This window comes from Musa acuminata, chromosome BXJ2-2 (assembly GCF_036884655.1).
Source record: "Musa acuminata AAA Group cultivar baxijiao chromosome BXJ2-2, Cavendish_Baxijiao_AAA, whole genome shotgun sequence".
In the NCBI taxonomy this organism is placed as follows: Eukaryota; Viridiplantae; Streptophyta; class Magnoliopsida; order Zingiberales; family Musaceae; genus Musa; species Musa acuminata.
Window position 1 is genome coordinate 28,792,821 of NC_088339.1, and position 21,455 is coordinate 28,814,275.

Genomic DNA, 21,455 nt, shown 5'->3' on the forward strand with positions numbered 1-21,455 from the left:
TTTATAAAGATTTATAAATGTAAAAATTTAACCAAGGTCAAATGTATGACATATGCAACTTATATTATTAATCGAACTTCTCTTAGTCCAATTAATCTGAAGTCTCCATATGAGCTCATATTTGATAACCAAATGTTAAATATTTTAAAGTATTTGGTTCTTCGTGACATGTTAACGTACCAAACTAAAAAAGAACAAGTTTGTTGCTAAAGCTAAAAAATATATTTTTATTAGTTACGATGAAAGAAAGAAAGAAAAATTGAAAATATATGAATTCGTAAGCACAGAGTTATATAGTATATTGAGATATTGTGTTCGAAGAGGTTTCTTTTCATTATTTTTTACTGGTAATTTATTTTAAAATTATTAATCACAATAGAAGTGATATATGTTCAAAAGTTATAGTTGAGATTTTTTTATCATCTAATGCTTCCATGAATTTTGACTCATCTCATTCCTTATCTATATATACTTTTATTATTTTAAAATTATTAATCACAATAGAAGTGATATACGTTTAAAGCGATCGGAAGAGTAATGATTTCATAAAGAGAAAATCCCAACATCAAAAAGATAAAAAAGAATAGTTATCAAAATAACACATTACCAAAGATAAAGTAATGTAAGTATATATCACTATTTTTTTTTTTTTCTGAACCAATCGAGTCTATTTGTTTTAATAAAGCTAAAAGTGTTAAAGTATGGGAGGATGCTGTGAAAAGAAATAAATACTACTTATAAAATTGAAACTTGAGATATTCTGTTAAGGCATATTGATTTCTGCGAGGAATTTGATGATATTTTTTATTTACATAAGTCTATTCTTTGAATTCGAATATCGTATAGATATCGTGCCTTCTACACGAAGTCTTGCTAGAAATTTTAATGATCTTCCGTTTTGTAAGTTTGGATCAGGATCTAGGTCAAGAGGCATTTTAGATAGTCACACAAGTTTTCGAATAGAACAACTTGATTCAGGTAGATTTTTCGACAGTATAATAATCTGGATAGTAACATTCACATAGAAGAAAACTTTGATCACGGTCATGTTTCTATAGGTGATCTCGTACTTGGTGGTAGTTATGGGTGCGACCTTGCATATCAAATTGAGATTTATCTGTAAAAGTATATTTTAAAAAAATATATTAATAAATTAAAATATATTTTAAAAGATCATAAAATAATATTTTATATTTTAAATAAAATTAGATAGAGTTTTAAAAATAAAAAAATAATTTAAAAATATATTTTTAAAATTTTTTAACTAAAATTATATAGAATTGTAGAGTTGCAAAGATTTTAAATAAATTAAGTGACATCTATATGTAGATCAATTAAAGTCTCAACTATCCAACTCAAATCTATATTATTATTTCAGAAAAGATTACACTTGTAATCGCCCCCTCCCTTCACACACAACAGTAACGGAGGAGGACAGCAGAGCGGCTTTCGATTATTCACCCTCCACACACCATCCGGGGCTCATCCTCCACCCAATTCATTGCCCACGGTCTCATCTTCTGACACGCAATCTTAGCCTACTCCTATCTCGTATCGGCTTTCTTGGCCAGCAACCAATTTCTACTCTCTGTCAGCTGTCGCCTCAGCTGCGCTGCCAAAACATCATAATTGACATGCCAACAAAAAACGCACAAAGACTTAATTTTGTGTCTAAACTTTCAAATCCTACATATGTTATCGGTACTTAAACAAGCAGCAATTGCAGTGGAAGAAAGATTGCCTGGAGGAATAAGAATAAGAAAAGCTGCAACACGACTGCTTCATAATGACCTTTGCTTGTTCCGACTAGTTTAAGCTGAATAATCCGATTTGGTCAGCTCCCGAATATTCGATGACTCTTATGCAGAAATGTTTGAAGATGACTTGGCTGATAATTGTTGGTTAAGCAGAAGAGAGGGGAAGGGAGAAAAGAGACTCCACATCTTGATTTACTCTATTATAGTAAAAGCCATCATTAAAGACGACAGTGATGATGATAGCAGTGACGGCTACAATTGAATTCGTTCAGCGATTGTCCTTTTTCCCAACTCTATCTAGAAAGAATGGTGGCACGGGATGATATGTGGTCGCCTTTTGCTGCACCCACCTTTCTTTTTGAGACCTTTTGCAATCATTTACTCTGTTTTTTATCCTCTATTAAACCTAAAATTAAGGACCAATTTCTTGAAAAATTACTAACTTTTGTTTATCGTATAACTTCGTATTTTTCCCAAACGATTACAATAGGATGATTTTTCCAAACACATCCTTCTTTTTATCTTTTTCTAATAGCATCTCCTCCTTTAAAAAACAGAGAGAGAGAGAGAAACAGAGAGAGAGAGAAGGATTCATTTCTATGACGCGGCACTTGTATCGATTCAGCTTCTTGGGCTCACTACTCCGCTGCTTTCGCCGACGTCAGCAGTAAACATGTGCATCCCTGAGATCCATTTCACCAAGCCACTCCGTGGCAGAGGTGGGGTCAGTGATCATATTATGTTGAAGTTGTCTTTTTATGATTTGATATGATCAAATATACCGAGGGAGAAATATGCCATTTCAGAACAATTTCCGAGTCGCGCAGTGGTACACGACTCTCTCTATGTACTTGCTGTTCTCATATGCTCCGTCGCATTTACTTTCGGTGATTAGGTAGAGCGAGGCATCCCATCCTCTCTTCTCTACAGTGTCATATAGGATGGATTCTGCTGCCACGCTCTCCTCCCCTCTGTTGTCCCCCACCGGCGACGACGACGTTGACCAGCCCCTGCCGCCGTCGACGCCTCCGGCCATGGCCGACGAGGGCGAGGCCCACGGAGCCAGCGGGCAGCTGGAGATCGTGCTGAACGACGCGTCCATCCCATGGGCTCGCCGCATGTGGCTGGCCTCCCTCATCGAGATGAAGCTGCTGGTCTTCCTCGCCGCCCCCGCCGTGATGGTGTACATGATCAACTACGTCATGTCCATGTCCACCCAGATCTTCTCCGGCCACCTCGGCAACCTCGAGCTCGCCGCCGCCTCCCTCGGCAACACCGGCATCCAAATCTTCGCCTACGGCCTCATGGTAATCCGCTCACCTTCACCTTCCGTGGTTGCCTTGAATTCTCCGACCCGGAACCCTTGTGCGCATGACGACAACGGTGACTTTCTATCAGCCATACAAATCTCTCTCGCGATCTATCGTCTGATAATGACACACGTATTTGTGCTGCGGGTCTCCGCCTCGTGTTCGACGTCGTGAAGTGAGTCAATGCGGACTTTTGTGCAGCTGGGAATGGGGAGTGCGGTGGAGACGCTCTGCGGGCAGGCGTACGGAGCCCACAAGTACGAGATGCTGGGAATATATATGCAGCGGTCGACGGTGCTGCTGATGGCCACCGGCGTGCCGCTGGCGGTGATCTACGCCTTCTCGCGGCCGATCCTGGTGCTGCTGGGGGAGTCGCCGGAGATCGCCAAGGCGGCGTCGATCTTCGTCTACGGGCTGATCCCGCAGATCTTCGCCTACGCCGCCAACTTCCCCATCCAGAAGTTCCTGCAGGCGCAGAGCATCGTGGCGCCGAGCGCTTACATCTCTGCGGCCACGCTGGCGGTGCACCTGCTGCTGAGCTGGGTGGCGGTGTACAAGATTGGGCTGGGCCTGTTTGGGGCGTCGCTGGTGCTCAGCCTGTCGTGGTGGATCATAGTGGCGGCCCAGTTCATGTACATCGTCACCAGCCGGCGGTGCCGGTTCACGTGGATGGGGTTCACCTGGCAGGCCTTCTCAGGGCTGCCCGAGTTCTTCCGGCTCTCCTCGGCCTCCGCCGTGATGCTGTGCTTGGAGACCTGGTACTTCCAGGTCCTGGTCCTCATCGCCGGTCTGCTGGAGAACCCTGAGCTGTCCCTTGATTCCCTTTCTGTGTGGTGAGCACTTGGCTTCTTCCTCTCATTCAATTCTTGTATCTCTTCATCACGCTATTACTGCTCTTGACTCATTGTTTTAATGCATTAGATCTACTCCATATGCTCGCAGATGATGGCCATACAGGGAACCAACCGTTCCCTACTTTTTCTCTGTTGTAGATAATTACATTTGGACACCTACATTCTAATAAATCAATTTAGACTAGTATGCATGTTTGTGTTTGCTCTTACTGGAAAAGTCTACTGAGATTTGTGTGTGTATACACCACATGAGCTCTTTTTCAGATTAATTTATCATTTCATTTTGATGGGAATTATGATGTGTCGGTGCAGTTGATCCCACCACACCATCATTCTTGGCTTTTTGAGGAATTTAACCTGTGACAGACAGATATCATGCAGAGTAAATGCTTTTAGAATGGCATGCCTTCTTCCAAGTTTAGCCTTGCAAATATTACACTCTCGGGAGTAAAATATGTTCATTGAAGCTCGTCTCACTTGTTCTCTGCTTGTTGGTGCAGCATGACAATTTCCGGTTGGATATTTATGATCTCGGTTGGTTTTAATGCAGCTGCGAGGTCAGTCGATGCTCTGCTTTCCTAATTCTGCAACTGAAAACAATTTCTCATCTCTATATACTTTTATTTGTTGCACAGCTAGCTCTTGAGAATCAGGATGAACAAAATCTCATAATTGTAATCTAACCACCATGATTATATTCCGTAAACAGCGACCAAACACAAGGCAAATCGTAAATTACTTTTGAACAAACTAGAAATGAAGTATTGGTCTCGCTGAAACTATATATCTATTTGATTGTAGATTAGTGCATGCTGTAATATTTCTTTTCTGGTTTTGTAAGTTCATTAGCATGTAACCACATTGTTCCATATACAGCTACTATGTGCATAATGGTTTTTTCAAAATCATTTAAATCGGAAAAATAGTGGTTGTTATTCAAGCTACATGACAATAGTAGTACAATGTTAAAGCATTAATAAGGAAGAGAGATTTTTGTAGAGCAAAAAAGGCTCTTCAGTGCATAAATAACCAACTCTCTCTACCGGATGGCATCTATTTTATGAGAGAGGTTGTATCGTCATTGTGACTGTAATCTGTAATTTCCTTTGTTAAATGCTCTTTTATTTCTTCTTATCTCGTTTATCATTATCCTAATGAAAGTTAATCTGGAATTTTCACTCACAATGTTATTTAGAGATAAACAAAAATATGGAACAACAAGAGATTTACTGGCAGTAAGAAAGAAGAAGCTTTCAGACATCGTAACTTATTTCCAAATTGACACAGTGTACGTGTAAGCAATGAGCTTGGTGCTGGCAATCCAAAGTCGGCTGCATTTTCGGTGATCGTCGTGACCATGATGTCTTTCATAATATCCGTTATAGCAGCAGTAATCGTCCTTTGCCTTCGGGACTACATCAGCTATGCCTTCACTGAGGGTGAGACTGTTGCTCGTGCTGTCTCTGATCTCTGTCCCTTGCTTGCCATCACCCTTATCCTCAACGGTATCCAGCCTGTGCTATCTGGTAAGAAACTCTCCCTCTGTGTGTGTGTGTGTGTGCGCATGCGCGCGCGTGTGTATCATCACTAATCAGTTCTGTCGACTTTATGGAACAGGAAGCACTTGAGGTAGAAGAAATATATAACATGCTTAGGATCACGCAACCTTAGTTGTGTTCTCTAGTTGACATTGATTTTGAAATCTACATTGCGAATATGGAATTGACTACTTACTATTGGAGACTTCTCTTCTTCTTTTTATCATTTCTGAAAATAAACCTTAATGTGTCAACACTCTTATGTGATTGTTCCTTTATGAAAGAAAAAAGAACATAGATATGATAGATGGACGACTTCATCATCTTGTGGTCAAACAACTTCGGCTTGAACCTATCCTCCTGCTTTTACATTAGGATTTAAAATCATTGTAGAGTCTGGAACCACTTGCTAATTACAATAAATCAAGCAATTTTCCAAAGACAAAAAGACCTGTAATTTTCATAGTTCTATTGATAGAAAAGTCTAATCAGCGTGATGCACATAACTGAAGGTGTTGCTGTTGGCTGTGGATGGCAAGCTTTTGTGGCATATGTCAATGTTGGCTGTTATTACATAGTTGGTGTCCCATTCGGTTCTCTCCTTGGCTTCAAATTTGGCCTCGGAGCGAAGGTAAAAGTTTATATATAAGCATCAAATTTGTCTTCCCTAATGGAATTCGGTCAACAATTATACAACTCGTTTGATCGCTAAATTCTGAATACTCGCATGTGTGCAGGGAATATGGGGGGGTATGATTGGTGGAACTATAATGCAGACCCTTATTCTGATGTGGGTCACTTTCCGAACCGACTGGAACAAAGAGGTAATCTTCAATTCATGGCATTTAATCTTGTTTCCGACAAGATCGTTATCGTGATCATTTCTTTGATATTGGTTGATGACCTCCTCTACCATGATAATCGACAAGCTTGATTCCAAGCATATACTTTCTGAATCGAGAGTAAAAAGATCATAGCCAATGCTTTTACTTCTCTGATCCTTGGAAATAATTGTATCAAACCTTCACCTTGAAAAGATGGTAGGCAGTGGCTCCATAACATTGAGTCTTCTTAATTTGGTTTGCATAGTTCAGTGTTATCCAATTGCAAAAAGATCGGAACTAAACCTACTTATCAAAAGTATCTTCACAAATCATATGTTTGTGTTGCTCAGAGAACAAGGAGAATTCAAAGGTATTGCTCCGAGTAAAGCACTAATTAATACACCACTTTTATTTTTTTGTCATTTTAGCACTAATGACACACAAATTACCTTGTGATTTTTGCATGAGTTTGGCCAATGTTTTTTCTATCTGGTATCTCCTATTATGTAAAGATAGCCGCCACCGTCAAACGCTATGTATAAGCTATTGCAAAGAACCTTTGTTTTTGTCAGAATTTTCTGTCATCTTTAAGCACCTTTTAAATCTTTGGTGTTTGGTGCCATTATCTTCTTTTATCTGACACCACGATGTGACGGTAATTTAAAATTAGAATCCCCTTTGATAAGTTAATTGCAGCTCCATTCTTCTGCCCTCCACTGATGTATCAAAGAAATTCCATCAAGAGAAAGGAACAAACTCAAAAACAAATGTGTCAAAGAAAGATTTATAGATAGGAAGACAGAGATGTTGGTTGAAATTTGGAGAGGTTTATGATGTTCTTTGTATTAATGCAGGTGGAAGAAGCTAAGAAGAGACTGAACAAGTGGGACGGCAAGAAGGAAGAGCCCCTTCTATCCTAGCAAACCAGTGCTTGGATACCTTTTGATCTGTCAAGATCATCCTCTTTATGGCACATCAAGATCCGATCGAAGAAACCAGTTAGGTTCAGATTAAATGATGTGTGTATCTGATGTATTGATGCATTAAAGAATGAGGTCGACGTGATCTGCTGAGAGATTGAGAGAGAGAGAGAGATGCATAATTTATTTGTGGTTATTGTGACATCATTTCGTATCTGAGCTTTAAATCAAGTTCCATAAATCTTTGAGATTACCTTTGAACAACTTGGAGAATAAATGCATACATTTGGGCCCAATTACCTTTGAACAACTTTGGGATTACGTTTGAACAACTTTGAGATTACGTAGGATAATGAAGCTTTCCTTTCATGGGCTACATTTGGGCCCAAATTACCAATGCGTTAGACTCGTATTTGGTAGTCGAATTAGGCCCAATTAGAGAAGCCCATACTTCTCTCTATTTATTGTGATCGCCGCCCCTTCTCGCTCGCATCCTCCGCCGCTCGCTTCTCCGGTTCGATGGCGATTCGAGCCGCCGTGTCCCGACTAAAACCCGCATCCTTCCCCTCCTCCTATACGGAACTGCTTCGAATCATCCTCGTTGCGAACCCCTCGCAGCAGCAGATAACTCGTCTTCCTCTCCTTTATTCGCCGCGGGCAAGGATCGGAGAAGGGACGACGGCGGCGCTGGAGTTGAGGCGGAAATACCACGACGGCCGGCCCAGGGGGCCGCTGTGGAGGGGGAAGAAGATGATAGGCAAGGAAGCGCTGTTCGTCATCCTGGGGCTCAAGAGGTTCAAGGACGACGAGGAGAAGCTGGGCAAGTTCATCAAGACCCACGTTCTCCGGCTGCTCAAGATGGACAAGATCGCCGTCCTTGTCGAGCTCGAGCGCCAGGAGGAGATCGATTTGGCGCTTAAGGTACGTCATCTTGTTTTGATCACGCCGTGCTTGATGCTTATAGATGGATAGAGTTTGAGGGGCTCGGTGTGATTAGCTTTCGTTTAAGTTATATTTTTCCTTTTATTGCTTTCTTCCCGAAATTTGTGCTTCTGCAATTTCAGAAGTCAAGAGTAAAATACTGTTAAATTCTAGCTATATCATCTCTCATGAAATCAAAATGTGGCCTGTGTTCTCAGACCTTTTCCAAACAACAAAGAAAAGAAAAGAAATTTAGCTATATTGTACAGCTTGAAATGAGCTAATATTTGATAGTTGAGATTCCGATATGACTTTTAATTTTGAATATAAGTAAAAGGCACTCTTTCAGATTTTCTACATATAATAGAAACTTTTTTACAAGATTTTTGGCTCATTGGCTCTGTGGTCTTTGTAAAATATTTACTCAGTTCCAGTAAAAAAGGATACATTTTAATAACCCTCGTAATATATGTTTAGTGAAGTTGTTACTTAGAACAAGATATTGGGCTCATTTGATATTGCTTATGTGTGAGACTACAACTTTATGTGATTTGTTTGATGCGACATATGTTCTTTGCAAATATTGGAATTGAGGCTTACCGAGAGCTGAAGCCCACCCATCAAAACTTGTTCTTTTTCCATTGTTTGCAACCATTAACGAAATGTCCAGAATCTGTTATCAAATATCTTTTTAGCCCACTCTTGCCGAGAAATTTCAAGTATCTTCTTAATTTAAAAAGTTTAACCCCAGTTGTAGATAAATTATATCTTTGAACAGTTTTAAGACATAAACTTGAAGGAAAAAAAAGCAAATATTTGGAATTTCCTTCCACATATCAACTAAACTGAAGTCTACAGTTACTTGAGGGTATTGATGTTCAAGAAGTTCTTGTGTAGCTTATCAGTTTTTCTGATAGTTATTGAATCGTTTGGGAATTCCAGTATGTTCTATGGCGATGTAGGTACATCCTTGCTAAGCTGTTATGGATTGAGTGGATGGAGACACATCAGCTTTTCTGATAGTTATTGAATCTGATAGCTTCAGAAATTTCAGTGTCTTGAGGAAACATCCTGCTAAACAGGTTTAGACATAGGGGACTAAAAGGTATTGTTATTCAAAGTTTGGAAGTGTGTTATTTTATTATGAGATACTAATGAAAGGGAGATAGAAGAAGGTAGGGTGTAAACATAGAATTAGAAGGTGGTACGAAAGCTGATTATTCAAAGATTGGTGCGGTGGACGTTTGTCTTGGTGCAAGAGAAAGAGATCCTTTTCATTGTTTATAAAAGGTAGTTTGTTTTTCTCAGAGATGTAGATCTAATGCACTTTTGATTCTTGTCCAACATTTTTTTCTCGCATGACCATTATCAGATCAAAATCCTGCATTTTTCTAGCTTTTGCCCTTGTTCACTATCCAGTTGAAACAAGAATCAGTTGGTTTTTGGGGCTCAATAGACAACAGTTCCATGTGGTTCTCTTCTTCAAGTGTATAACTTACACGCATCTGATAATTTCGTAATTTGATTACTGTATATGTGATTCTTTATTACCAGTAGATTAGATGGGTACATGAATAGATGAAAATGTATGTAAACTCATTAATTTTTCATCCTAGTTCTTGGTGGCATATTATTTTGAATATCGTTGACAAATATGCCATAGATATCAGAACTAATAATGGGCTCTGGCAATCTACTTGTCAGATGTTTAGGATTATACAGGAGGAGGATTGGTACAAACCAGATGTATATTTGTACAAGGATTTGATTGTAGCTCTTGCGAAGTGTAAGAAGATGGAAGAGGCCATGCGAATATGGGAAAGTATGCGGAAAGAGGAATTGTTTCCTGATTCCCAGACGTATGCTGAGGTAATCAGGGGATTTCTGAGATACGGATCACCTGCGGATGCCATGAACATCTATGAGGACATGATGAAGTCTCCAGAGCCTCCAGAAGAATTGCCTTTCAGGATACTGTTGAAGGGGCTTCTGCCACACCCGTTGCTTAGGAATAGAGTGAAACAAGATTTCGAGGAGCTATTTCCAGAGCGACACATTTATGACCCACCAGAAGAGATCTTTGGCATGAGATGAGGTAAACATTGTTGGTGTTATCTTTCTCCCGCACGCCGCTTAAGCCTCAATTATACTATAACTTTCAGCACCAAAGTGTGAGCATGTTCATTTAACTTTCAAGCTGAGATTCTGATCTGATCGATAATGTTGGAGTTATGCTATAAATAATTTCCTAAAGTTAGAACCAGTTTTACTTTTCTTTTATGGAGAAGTATTGTTTTTGAATATTGACTTTGTTATCTCTTGTATGGTTACTATTTTTTCTCTTAAAGCATTGAATGAAATTATTCTGCATGGGGGTTCGATATTTCCTTTCTCATGCAATTATTCTTCAATTTCAGGTCATTTGCATCAATTCCATGGCAATGTGCCAATTGAGGCCTTAACCAGTTCATATGGTGAAACAATTTGCATTTGTAGCAACGGGAGAAAGTTCTGCCATGCCGCCATGTAGTTAAACAGCAACATGAAGTGTCATTCTGCAGTTGTTTTCCCTTTCCCATGATATCTGTATTAACACACTGCAGCTGATCCGCTAGCAATAGTTGATCCATCTGTATCCATTTAGACAATTCCATGTGAGAATGCATTGTCATAAAACTCTGTGACCAATGACCCAAATTTTAGAATTGAAGTGTATGGTAGCCATGACATTCAACAATGCAGACAAAGGTCCCATGTTGGGTAGTTTGCATATGGCTCAGATTAGATGCAGATCATGCGCCGGAATAATTTTAATATACGGTGTTCATCAACATTGCACAAGAATCTGTTTCTTGTCTGATGTAACTGCTTAGCTATTTGTTTAAGCTTGTCAGTATGTGATATCAGGCAGTATTGCTGCTTGCTATGGGAGATGACAAACATCAACAGTAAATAGAACACTCCATTTATTAGATGTGATCTTGAGAAGATGTGAGGTATGCAAGGTTATGCCAATGAGTAAAACCCACATAACTCTCTGGGAATTGTTCTCTTTATTCTTCTCTTGAAGACCATTATGTATGGCATATCCACTCTCATCCCATGACTGCACCAAATGGTCTCACAAGTATTGATGCTGTCTCAGTGCTCGAAATATTTGTTTAGGCCCCTTTTTAACAAGGGAAAATTGTTAAAAGAAGGGAAAGGAAGGAATGAAGTATGGATATATTCTCAACTTTAAGTGCACGTTAAAAGAAATAGTACCTTAAGAGCAAAGTAACGAAGTTGACTTCGAGAAGAGAAGCATAAGTTCTTACGGTGACGGAGGCGTCGACCTCTGCAAACTTCGATCTTTTATTCCCACGCTCCCATCTCCTTCCATAGCTCAAAGCAAAAGGCGAGACAGAGGCGAGAGAGGCATCGAAGCCAACGTCATGGTGTGCACTCTCCCTCGCTGAGTGCCTTCTTCTTCTTCTTCTTCTTATCATAAATCTCCTATTTCCAGAAATCTCTGAGACTTCTTCGCAATAAAAACCATGCCTTGGACGACACAAGTCAGCAGTGGCAAGGGAGATGGTGTCAAGGTGGGCACAACCGGCAGAGTCGGCACGCTGATGACGCAGGAGATGGAATGCGTCAAGCAAGCATCTCGATGTTCTTCTCACCACTCACCAAGAAAACAGCGAGCAGAAGCAGTTTCAGTAAGCTGTGATGCTGTCCCAAGAAAAGCCTTCAAATGGAGAAAGCCACCGAGTAAACATGGCAGCAGCAGCAGCAATGGGGTTGCTCAACGCCGAAGAAGATGCGGGCCTCATGTTCCGATGCTACGAGGTGATGACGGCCTCATGGAGGAAGATGTGAAGAGTGATGAGGTGGAGAAGAAAGGAGGAGTGCGCAGGCTGGAGGTGATCGATCTCAAGTGCCGTCTGAGCAAGTTCGGCTTCTCCAAACTCTGACTCACGTATGCCATGTTTCTGATAAGCATATGAGATTAATGCTCTAATTTGTGAAGCTTGAATCAAAAATTCAAAAACGAGGGGGCATTCCGAGAATCGAACTCGGGACCTCTCGCACCCAAAGCGAGAATCATACCACTAGACCAAATGCCCTGTTTGGTATCAGGTTCACAAAATTACATATTTATAGAAATATATATTCAACAGTGTCCTCTGAATATTTAGCTGCTAGCTACCAAAATGCCTTAGACAGAAATCGCAGATGCAACAACCAGCAGCAAAGATCCAAAACATAGTGCATCACTGGGGATATGAATTCAGGCAGTAACATGAACAACAAATATGAGGACAAGAAGAATGGCAGAGATCTCAAGCTGATGGACCATCTCCCTGAATCTGCTCAACAATCATACAATTACATGGGCTACTCCCGAAGAAATAGACAGTCCTCGATTGATATGCGAAAATTATAGTGAGAGAAACTATTCATGTAAGAAACGCCGTCCTTCATAATAGCTCAAAATTCTTTGGACAGGTTGATACATTGTGAGCATCTTATTTAGCAGAGTCCTCTAATCTCCGATCGAGAACAATGATCTCGTACAACCTGGATCAGCAGTACTGTGTGGGAACTAGACAGTTTCCGCTATCGATTACAGTTCTGAGATGTTGCTCCTCTTTCTAGGCTCGGGTAAGATTCGTCTCCCATCCATAATAGCACTAGGCAACCTACATTGGAGCTTCATTAGGATCGGAACTGATACAGGTGCAAGAGCCTCTGCTTGGCCTGCAGCACCGAAATCAAGATGCATATAATTACTGTTGATCCAGAATTGCATGTTTCACAAGCAAAAGTACAAGGTAAAGGGTCAACTTGTATCTAAACAGGAGCTTCATTCATGCTGATCGGATTATGTGGTTTTAATCCATAGCATGTTTTCTGTCTCACAAGTAACATATATGCAAATATTTCCTCAGTTCACAGAAGTTCGATATTTTGATCCTATCTAATGCCCAAAGGTCAGAAAAGCTTAAGGGCATTGGAGGTGGGCTTCCTAATTTTCAGTTTACTTGGATAAATCTAGTTATCTAATCGAGCCTTCCATTTTTCTTGGAGATTTCCATTGTTTTCTATTTTCAATACTAGGAATAATATTTTCACCATTGTTATTTGTTCATGTCCTAAGAGAATATCAGAAAATCTCAGTAGAAACATGTTTAGCATCAGCAACTCTATCCATTATTAGTCAGAAGCTAATTGATCACTGAAACAATTTACTGCAAAGGAATTATCACTTGTTTACTCATACGACATGCAATTTTTCGCATTGCACATGCAGATGAATTCAACCACGGAAACTTCATGCTGAATTGTTTTAGCAAGTTCATCGGTTGTGTCCGGGAGGAGGACCACCAAGCTTGAAGAGGGAATATATACAGAACCCACACAATGCTGTGCTGCCCTTGTCACCAACGTAAAAGATAGCTAAACATGCATGAATCTCAGGCTCCATGATAAGGTTATATTGCTTCATCGATCAGGCTGCATTAAGTTGTGAGATAGAAGAATCACTTGCAAGTATTCTAGATGGCTTCTAGTTCAGGTAAAAATTGTCCAAGATTTTGTTCCTCCAGAAATATGAAACCACAGAACATGAAATATTTAGATAAAGAAAGAAGAATTTACCTGGGAATATAAAAAAGTTCCAAGAATGGCAATTGCAGCTCCAAGGGCATTGATGGGTTGGACCGGTGTATGGAAGATTATGATGAAAGAGACGATAACAGAGATCCGCTTCATGGTGTTACCAATGCTGAATGCCAATGGAGACATTTCATCCAATGACATGTAGGAAACTTGGTTATACAAGTGGTAGATCACACCTTGTGCCGTCACCCACCTGATCAGATAAGAGTCACATAAGCCGACTGCGTTAGCTACAATTTCGTCATTCTGAAATGTCTGACAAGCAAATGCACAATTATTTTAGCTATTCACTGATCAGAGAAGATGATCTAAACCAAGTGGAACATTGTTTTCTCAAGATTTTTCATGTTTTTTCATGGTATAAAAATATTTGTCAAGTACATTATCGTATAAGGTCATAGAAATTTAAAGGGTTAAGCAAATCAACTGACTCTGCTCTATTTCTCCAACACAACAACAAAACAATAAATTCCAAATAGCGACAATTGTATCCGAATTAATGAAATCGCTAACATATATATACGAGAGAGTAAACAAATTAGCAGACAAAATGGGGACTGATCCGTGAGATCGCCTTCTGCCAATCAGCTGCCCACATCTGTGGACCTTCCACCGCGATCACAAATGGTGTAAGTATCAGCAGAGATAGCATAGACAGGCAGGCACAGTAGTTCATCCCACTAACAGACTTCCCATTAATTTCTCTCTTAGAGAAAATATTCCGAAACACAAATGCAAGGTTTGATATCATTGCACCCAAAACACCTGCAATCACAGAAGACAAGGGTGAAAAGTCTTTCAGGAACTGTAAACACTGAGGAGGCATCAGAATTGTGCATGATAAAGCTTTGAATTAAGGTAGTAGACAAATTGGAACGATCAATACAAGGAAGAACACAATGTTCCACTGCAGTATAGCAAAATAAGATACCAACAGAACATTAAGCTACAACATAAGAGACATGGAGGACATCAATATCAGCAAATGACATCACAGGAGCTAAAAATTTGTGGTAGAATCTAATCTATGCTGAGCGTGAAAAGATCTCAAATTTTCTTCAGCTATCGATCTTACCCGTCATATCAAAATTCAGCTATGTCACTGCTGCCAAAGCGCAACCTCCGATGATCGGCACCAGCGACAGATAAACTGAAACAGGAAACCTCGACACCGGCACGCTGAATGCCGGCTCCCCGCTCTTGATTATGTGGGTGAAGGACGCTGCCACCTTCGACATGCTAACCGTGGCCGCCACGTGTCCAATGGTGTGCACCACCGCCACCTACAGTCTATATCAAAGCTTCCATCGTCAGAATCCATGGAAGAAGGTGTGTGATTTGGTTAAACCCTAAAGACCTTCTAGAACACTAGTTTTTCTCAGCGGAGCGAGGGATTTCCAGAACTCCAAGTCGGTCTTGGGCGCCTCGGCGACCTTCGCGGCCCAGGAGAGGAGCATTATGAGGGAACCGGCAGCGAAGGTGAGGGTGGAGGTCAGCCAAGGGTTCGGGAAGGCATTGAGGACCTTCTAGTGGTAGATGTTCGCACCTCGTTCAGCGCCCACCACGTCGCGGAGTAGAAGCCGATCTTGAGCTTCTGCGCCGCGGCGGAGCGCGCCTCGTGGTCCGTGAACGAGATGTTCTCGTGCCGATCGGCCTCCAGCAGAATTGCATATTATGCACAGTATATTTAGCTATCTTTATATTTTTAAAAATTATATTAAAAATATAAAATTTCTAAATCCACTTTATCTTAAAATCATTGATTTTTACTGCAGAAATATAAAAATAAAAAAAATAAAAAAATGATATTAATACTTCAGTTCACGACAACGAACGATGTCGATAATAACAAACGATGACGTCAGAGAAAAACAACAATAAGAGATAACTATTTGACATAATAAGTGGATCGCATAAATATTAAATTATGAGGAATGTCTTATACAAAATAAACTTCATTGATTTTTACGATCGAATGCTATGATGAGGATATAAACTAAAATAATCATGAATTATTATCATCATAAATAGTTATTTATGATAAACTATTAAATTATAGTATACATTTATTGTCATGAGATGACAATGAAGATAAGCGATAAATGTTATATATATTTATATATTTTCAAGTTAATTCTCTGAACCAATAAAGGGATGGTATTTAAGTCGATCAAGATGGAGGCAATAAGATAGTGTGAGTGATAACCTAGTAGTAGCATCATAGGGAGGATTATAGAGAAAATATATTATCATATGATTTTTTTGGATAACGTACTATCCTCCTATGAAAAATATAATATTGGATGATAAATTTATGACTCAACACATATAACGGTATTTAAGTCCACTAAGAATATTGTCCACAGGTGTGGTTGATTCTCTCGGGCTTAGTACGACTATCTTATTATTATTATTTTTAAATAAAAAATATGACATATGATATATGTATGCAAAGAAAAAAAAATCAACACATAAGAATAAAAATGCATAATGAATGAGATGAATTTGAATTGTTTCATATTTTTGCACTTATTATTTTGCTCGTGTAAAATGCGTGTCTTGTTTTTTTTGATATAATATGAATAGTTATAATATGTTTGAACTCTTGCTTACTGTTGTGGCTCAGTTCGGATCCGGACGACGGGGACCTCCTTGGGGCGTTCCTCGAGCCCGCTGAGGCGGTCGGGTGCGGTGTCCGATCGGGACAGTATAGCCGTCTCCTCCGGGAAGGAATTCCTCGCCTGCGCGTCCGAAGGGGACCTTCGGCTTCGCACCTGCACAAAGGTCGGGCCGGGGTCCTCGGCCCAACCCCTCCGACGATCAAGTTAGCAGATGTGGAGGGGGTTTTAGATGAAGAAGTGTTTTTGTGTCTGTCTCTCCTCCCCTCTCTCTGATGAACGAGAGGGTATTTATAGGGAAGCTTACTGCTTCCTAAGCTGCCCGCTTGCAGGGGGCAGGCTGGTAGCGTCTGACTTTGTGTTGGCTTGGCGTGAAGAATTGAGCTTTGGCGGGATGTTAATGCACCTCGGTCGGTGTTCCGGTTTGCATTGACCAGGTGCTGTTGCATGATGTGTCATCTGACGTCAGTCGAGTCTTATCATAATTACTATCCTCATCATATTCCCCCCCGGAAAGAAGCTATGCGTCGGTCGTTGTAACGGGAGTCTGAGGCATGGGTTCAGCTTTCAAGTGGGCTGGCCGCGCAAACGTGGTCTCGGGGAGCATGGAGCCGAGGAGCACGAGGCAGGCGGGCTGACCGCGTAGGTGTGTCTCGTGTCATGGAGCCGAGGAGCACGACGCAGGCGGGCTGGCCGCACAGGTGTGTCTCGGGGCATGGAGCCGAGGAGCACGACACAGGGGGGCTAGCCGCGCAGGTGTGTCTCGGGGAGCATGGAGCCGAGGAGCACGACGCAGGCAGGCTGGCCGCGCAGGTGTGTCTCGGGGAGCATGGAGCCTAGGAGCATGACGTAGGCGGGCTGACCGCGCAGGTGTGGTCTCGGGCATCATGCGGCCGAGTAGCACAACGCAGGCGGGCAGACCGTGCAAGCGTGGTCTCTTTGGCCTCATGCGGCCAAGTAGCACGATGCAGGCGTGGTCTCGGGCATCATGCGGTTGAGTAGCACGACGCAGGCGGGCAGACCGCGCAGGCGTGGTCTCGGGCATCATGCAGTCGAGTAGCACGACGCAGGAGGGCAGACCACGCAGGTGCGTCTTGGGGCATGGAGCAGAGGAGCACGACGCAGGCGGGCTGGCCGCGCAGGCGTGGTTCGGGCATCAGGCCGCCCTGAGGGGGGCTCGGCAGTCTATGGCCGAGGGACACGACTTAGGCGGGCAGGCCGTCCTGAGGTAGAACTCGGGCAGTCTACGGCCGAGGGACACGGCTCAGGCAGGCAAGCCATGCTGAGGTGGACTCGGCAGACTTCGGCCGAGGGACACAGCTCAGGCGGGCAGGCCATGCTGAGGTGGACTCGGCAGACTTCGGCTGAGCCGTGTAGATTCAGAAGGATTTAGGCCGGGGCTAACCGTGAACCGGGAGGTAGTCAGGTAGATACTGAACCTTCGCTCGGAAGAGACTGGGGCAGGGCCTAAATTTCTTTTCACGAGGACTACATCGGATAGCCGTCGTGGGTGCTTGACCCCTTCTATGGAGCCCGCTGCCAAAAGTCGCTCCTTCTCCTCTCGGCCGCCCAGGCCTCTACCGCGATGTACTGGTTAGCCCGCTGGAGCATCTCTGGCACCATGGTGGGGGGTCGCTCCACGAGGGACCAGAGGAATCTGGAAGGTCACAGGCCTATTATAAACGCCTGCACCAACAGAGAAGGGTGAGTGTCCGGCAAACCCCGGATTTGCGTGGCAAAGGGACCCACAAAATGTGAGAGGGGCTCGTCCTCCCTTTGTTTGAGTCCAAGGAGCAGTGCTGCGGAGGGCTTTGGCCATGCATAGACTACGAAGTGGAGCTCGAAGTCATCGGCGAGCTGGTCGAAGGAAGCAATCGTTCCGGTCTTCAAGCTGTCATACCACGCGTGGGCCGGCCCTCTCAGAGTGGTAGGAAACGCTCTGCACATCAGGGCATTGGAGGTTCCGTATAGCGCCATTTGGGCGCGAAAAGCGGCTACGTGGTCCGTCGGGTCGACAGAGCCATCGTAAGTGTCCAGAGAGGGGAGCTGGAAGTCCGGGGGGACTGCCAGATCCCGTATCTCGGGCGTGAAGGGAGACCCTTGGTGTGCGTCCTCCCCGAGCTCTCCCTTGGACATGCGAACCTCTTTCTGCACCCCATCGAGTCGTTGGCTGACGAAGCGCAACTGGGCCCGCAGGGAGTCCAAAGAGAGTGCCTCGGGTTCCAGGCGACCACTCAGGTTTGCCATCACTGGATCCCCGAGTGGGGTCGGTCGGACCCGAGGCGAAGTGGGGGGCTCCGGAAGCGTCATGTGGGCCCGAACGGGCGCCTTGCGTTGTCGCAGTGGTTCGATCGCAGGCGGGTGCACCGGATGAGAAATGAGCGGGATAATGGTTTGCACCATTTCCATCAGGGCTCAGACTTGAAGAGCGAGGTCCTGAAAGGCCTGGACAACACGAGCGTTGAGTCGGTTGGGGCGCCGTTGGGCGGCAGCAAGCCCGGGTCGTTGAATATTCGCCAATATCGTTTAGAGGTCGTGGCGGGGTGTTCGTCACGATGGTCTCTATGCGAGGGAGGTTCCCCCGAGGCTTCGGTCGGGTGTGACCTCTCAGCCGTGGGCTCATCTGAGCCGCTCGGGTGGTCACCCGACATTTTGGGCCCTCCTTCTAGCGCCAATCTGTTGTGGGAAACAACTTTGAGTCGTGGCCTCGGGGCCGACGCGGCTCGGTTCGGGTCCGGACGACGGGGACCTCCCTGGGGCGTTCCTCGAGCCCGCTGAGGTGGTCGGGTGCGGTGTCCAATCGGGACGGTGTAGCAATCTCCTCCGGGCAGGAACTCCTCGCCTGCGCGTCCGGAGGGGACCTTCGGCTTCGCACCTACATAAAGGTCGGGCCGGGGTCCTCGGCCCGACCCCTCCGACAATCAAGTTAACAGATGTGGAGGGGGTTTCAGATGAAGAAGTGTTTTTGTGTCTGTCTCTCCTCCTCTCTCTCTGATGAATGAGAGGGTATTTATAGGGAAGCTTCCTGCTTCCTGAGCTGCCCGCTTGCAGGGGCAGGCTAGTAGCGTCTGACTTTGTGTTGGCGTGGCGTGAAGACTTGAGCTTTGGCAGAATGTTAATGCACCTCGGTCGGCGTTCCGGTCTGCATTGACCAGGTGCTATTGCGTGAGGCGTCATCTGACGTCAGCCGAGTCTTATCATAATTACTATCCTCATCACTTACCCACTCCACTCTACGAGAGGGAGACATACATATTTACTGAGTATTGGTCATAAATATTCATCTTTTTCCCATCTTTATAGATAATTTATGAAAGAATGAATATACGATTGATCTTGGGTTGAATATTCATCTTGGAGTAGCACTTCGCATGTGTATTATATATTAAAAATCTTAAATAAAAATATGATTTGGATATATAAAATAATTAAGTGATATTTTGATGATACAATATTTTTTTATTTTTTTATTAAATAATTTTTTAAGTATTATGATTGTTATTTTTATAGTTATATATAGTGTTGATAAGATTATTTAGTTCAGACCCAAGAAATCATAAGTCCATCGGTTTTTTTTTTTTTTTTATCTGTACCAATGTACGAATGATCGATCAATCAAATTGTCCGGCACTGGAACGAAGACTCCGACGAAACTCTTGTCATCGTTTGGACGAAGGATCACATCTCGACTTTGGGGACGCGACAGGGTGAGAATTAAATGCGATTGACGGTGAAATCGTTTGTCGTGTTCTCTGAGAACAAACACGGGGTATTTGCATTCCACGATATCGAGGAGGGAAGGGTGCGCGAGATACCCGTCTCTTACGAGAAAAGCCATGCCGCGACTGCTAAAGAAGCCCGTGAGAAGAGCAAGACGACGATGGCCCAATGACACAGTAACAACGGAGGAGCACAGCAAAGAGCTGCCTCGCCCGGCATCACACCTGCCGACGTCACATGTTGAGAGAAACATGGTGATCGCTCCGAGGCAGAGAAATGACAGATGCATACAGCAAAAAGCTTGCTCTGCACCACGTCGTGCAGACGCCACTCGGGCAGAGCAACATGGTGATGGCCCCCATGGATCTCTCTCTCTCTCCGTCTCTCTCTCTCTCTCTCTCTGAGCCCTTGACAGCAAGTGGCAGACATCTGCACCTGTCACTCCTGCTTCCTTCCGAAACCCACCTCTCCTCCAGCACTACGTTCCGAGTGTAATCGAGGATTGTGGTGTCCATTCAAGTAAAACCACCCAAACCCCCCACACCCCCTCCCGCACTTGCGCTCTTTGGAACCAACTCTGGTAGATCTCCTTCTCACTCCTCTTCTTTTGCCTCGAGAAAAATTTGTACTGCTGGGCAGAGAGAGGAGCAGAGATGTGGTGCTGCTACGTGGGGAAAGCTACCAGGATCTTCTTCTTCGTGGTGGCGGTGCTGGTGGTGGTGGGCCTCGTTCTGGGCTTTGGGTTCATCCGCCACGGGTCGCATGGCAGCAACACCCGCGGGTCCTGCGACAATGACGGCTGCCGACCCGCCCGCCCTCAGCCGGTTCCGGCCGCCGCCACCACGTCTGCCCCGCCGCTCCTCAGCCCGCCCAGCTCCGTCACCGTCGTCCAAGCTCCTTTCCTTGCCTAGCCTGACGGCCCAGACAGTTCTTCACCTTTCTTCGCCTCCTCTTCCTCTCTTGTCATGTAGATGCACATATCCGCCCTTTCCATTTTCCTTTGTTGAAGCTGTGGCAGTGTGGAAATGTTTGCGAGTGTTGCGATTAGGAATTCTTCTCCTGTGCTGTACCAAAAGTTACTCTTATTATTATTGTATGGCTCGTTTATTTCCCCCCTTTCTTCGAGAAAGAAAACTTGGGAAGGTTGAAGAGCTCAATTGGCTACATTTTTGCTCACTGTTGACAATTGATTTTTGTTTATTTCATTTATGGAGACTTATGATGTGAGTTAAAAGGACCTCTTTTTTTCTTCTGTGGATGGGACTAAAGAACATATGACAATCGAGTTATCATTAACTAGACTTCACATGTTCACTGTACCAACTCAGG

The 21,455-nt window shown here is 43.4% G+C and overlaps 2 protein-coding genes, 1 non-coding gene and 1 pseudogene across 3 annotated transcripts; 2 read left to right on the top strand and 2 right to left on the bottom strand.

The window, feature by feature from the left end:
* Positions 1–2,594: 2,594 nt before the first annotated feature.
* On the top strand, positions 2,595–7,456 carry LOC103975584 (protein DETOXIFICATION 40). The gene is made up of 7 exons (XM_009390595.3): positions 2,595–3,064; positions 3,269–3,900; positions 4,422–4,478; positions 5,209–5,447; positions 5,972–6,090; positions 6,197–6,283; positions 7,138–7,456. Exons 1-7 carry the CDS (start codon positions 2,699–2,701, stop codon positions 7,201–7,203), a joined length of 1,566 nt encoding a protein of 521 aa, XP_009388870.2. The 5' UTR covers positions 2,595–2,698; the 3' UTR covers positions 7,204–7,456.
* A 220-nt stretch (positions 7,457–7,676) lies between these two features.
* On the top strand, positions 7,677–10,896 carry LOC135605865 (protein THYLAKOID ASSEMBLY 8-like, chloroplastic). Its single transcript, XM_065096417.1, has 3 exons — positions 7,677–8,124; positions 9,829–10,219; positions 10,542–10,896. Exons 1-2 carry the CDS (start codon positions 7,723–7,725, stop codon positions 10,216–10,218), a joined length of 792 nt encoding a protein of 263 aa, XP_064952489.1. The 5' UTR covers positions 7,677–7,722; the 3' UTR covers position 10,219; positions 10,542–10,896.
* Positions 10,897–12,161: 1,265 nt separating this feature from the next.
* On the bottom strand, positions 12,162–12,233 carry TRNAP-UGG (transfer RNA proline (anticodon UGG)). Its single transcript has one exon. It is a non-coding gene; the product is annotated as a tRNA-Pro (tRNA).
* Positions 12,234–14,868: 2,635 nt separating this feature from the next.
* On the bottom strand, positions 14,869–18,653 carry LOC135604842 (glucose-6-phosphate/phosphate translocator 2, chloroplastic-like; annotated as a pseudogene).
* Between the last annotated feature and the right edge of the window lie 2,802 nt (positions 18,654–21,455).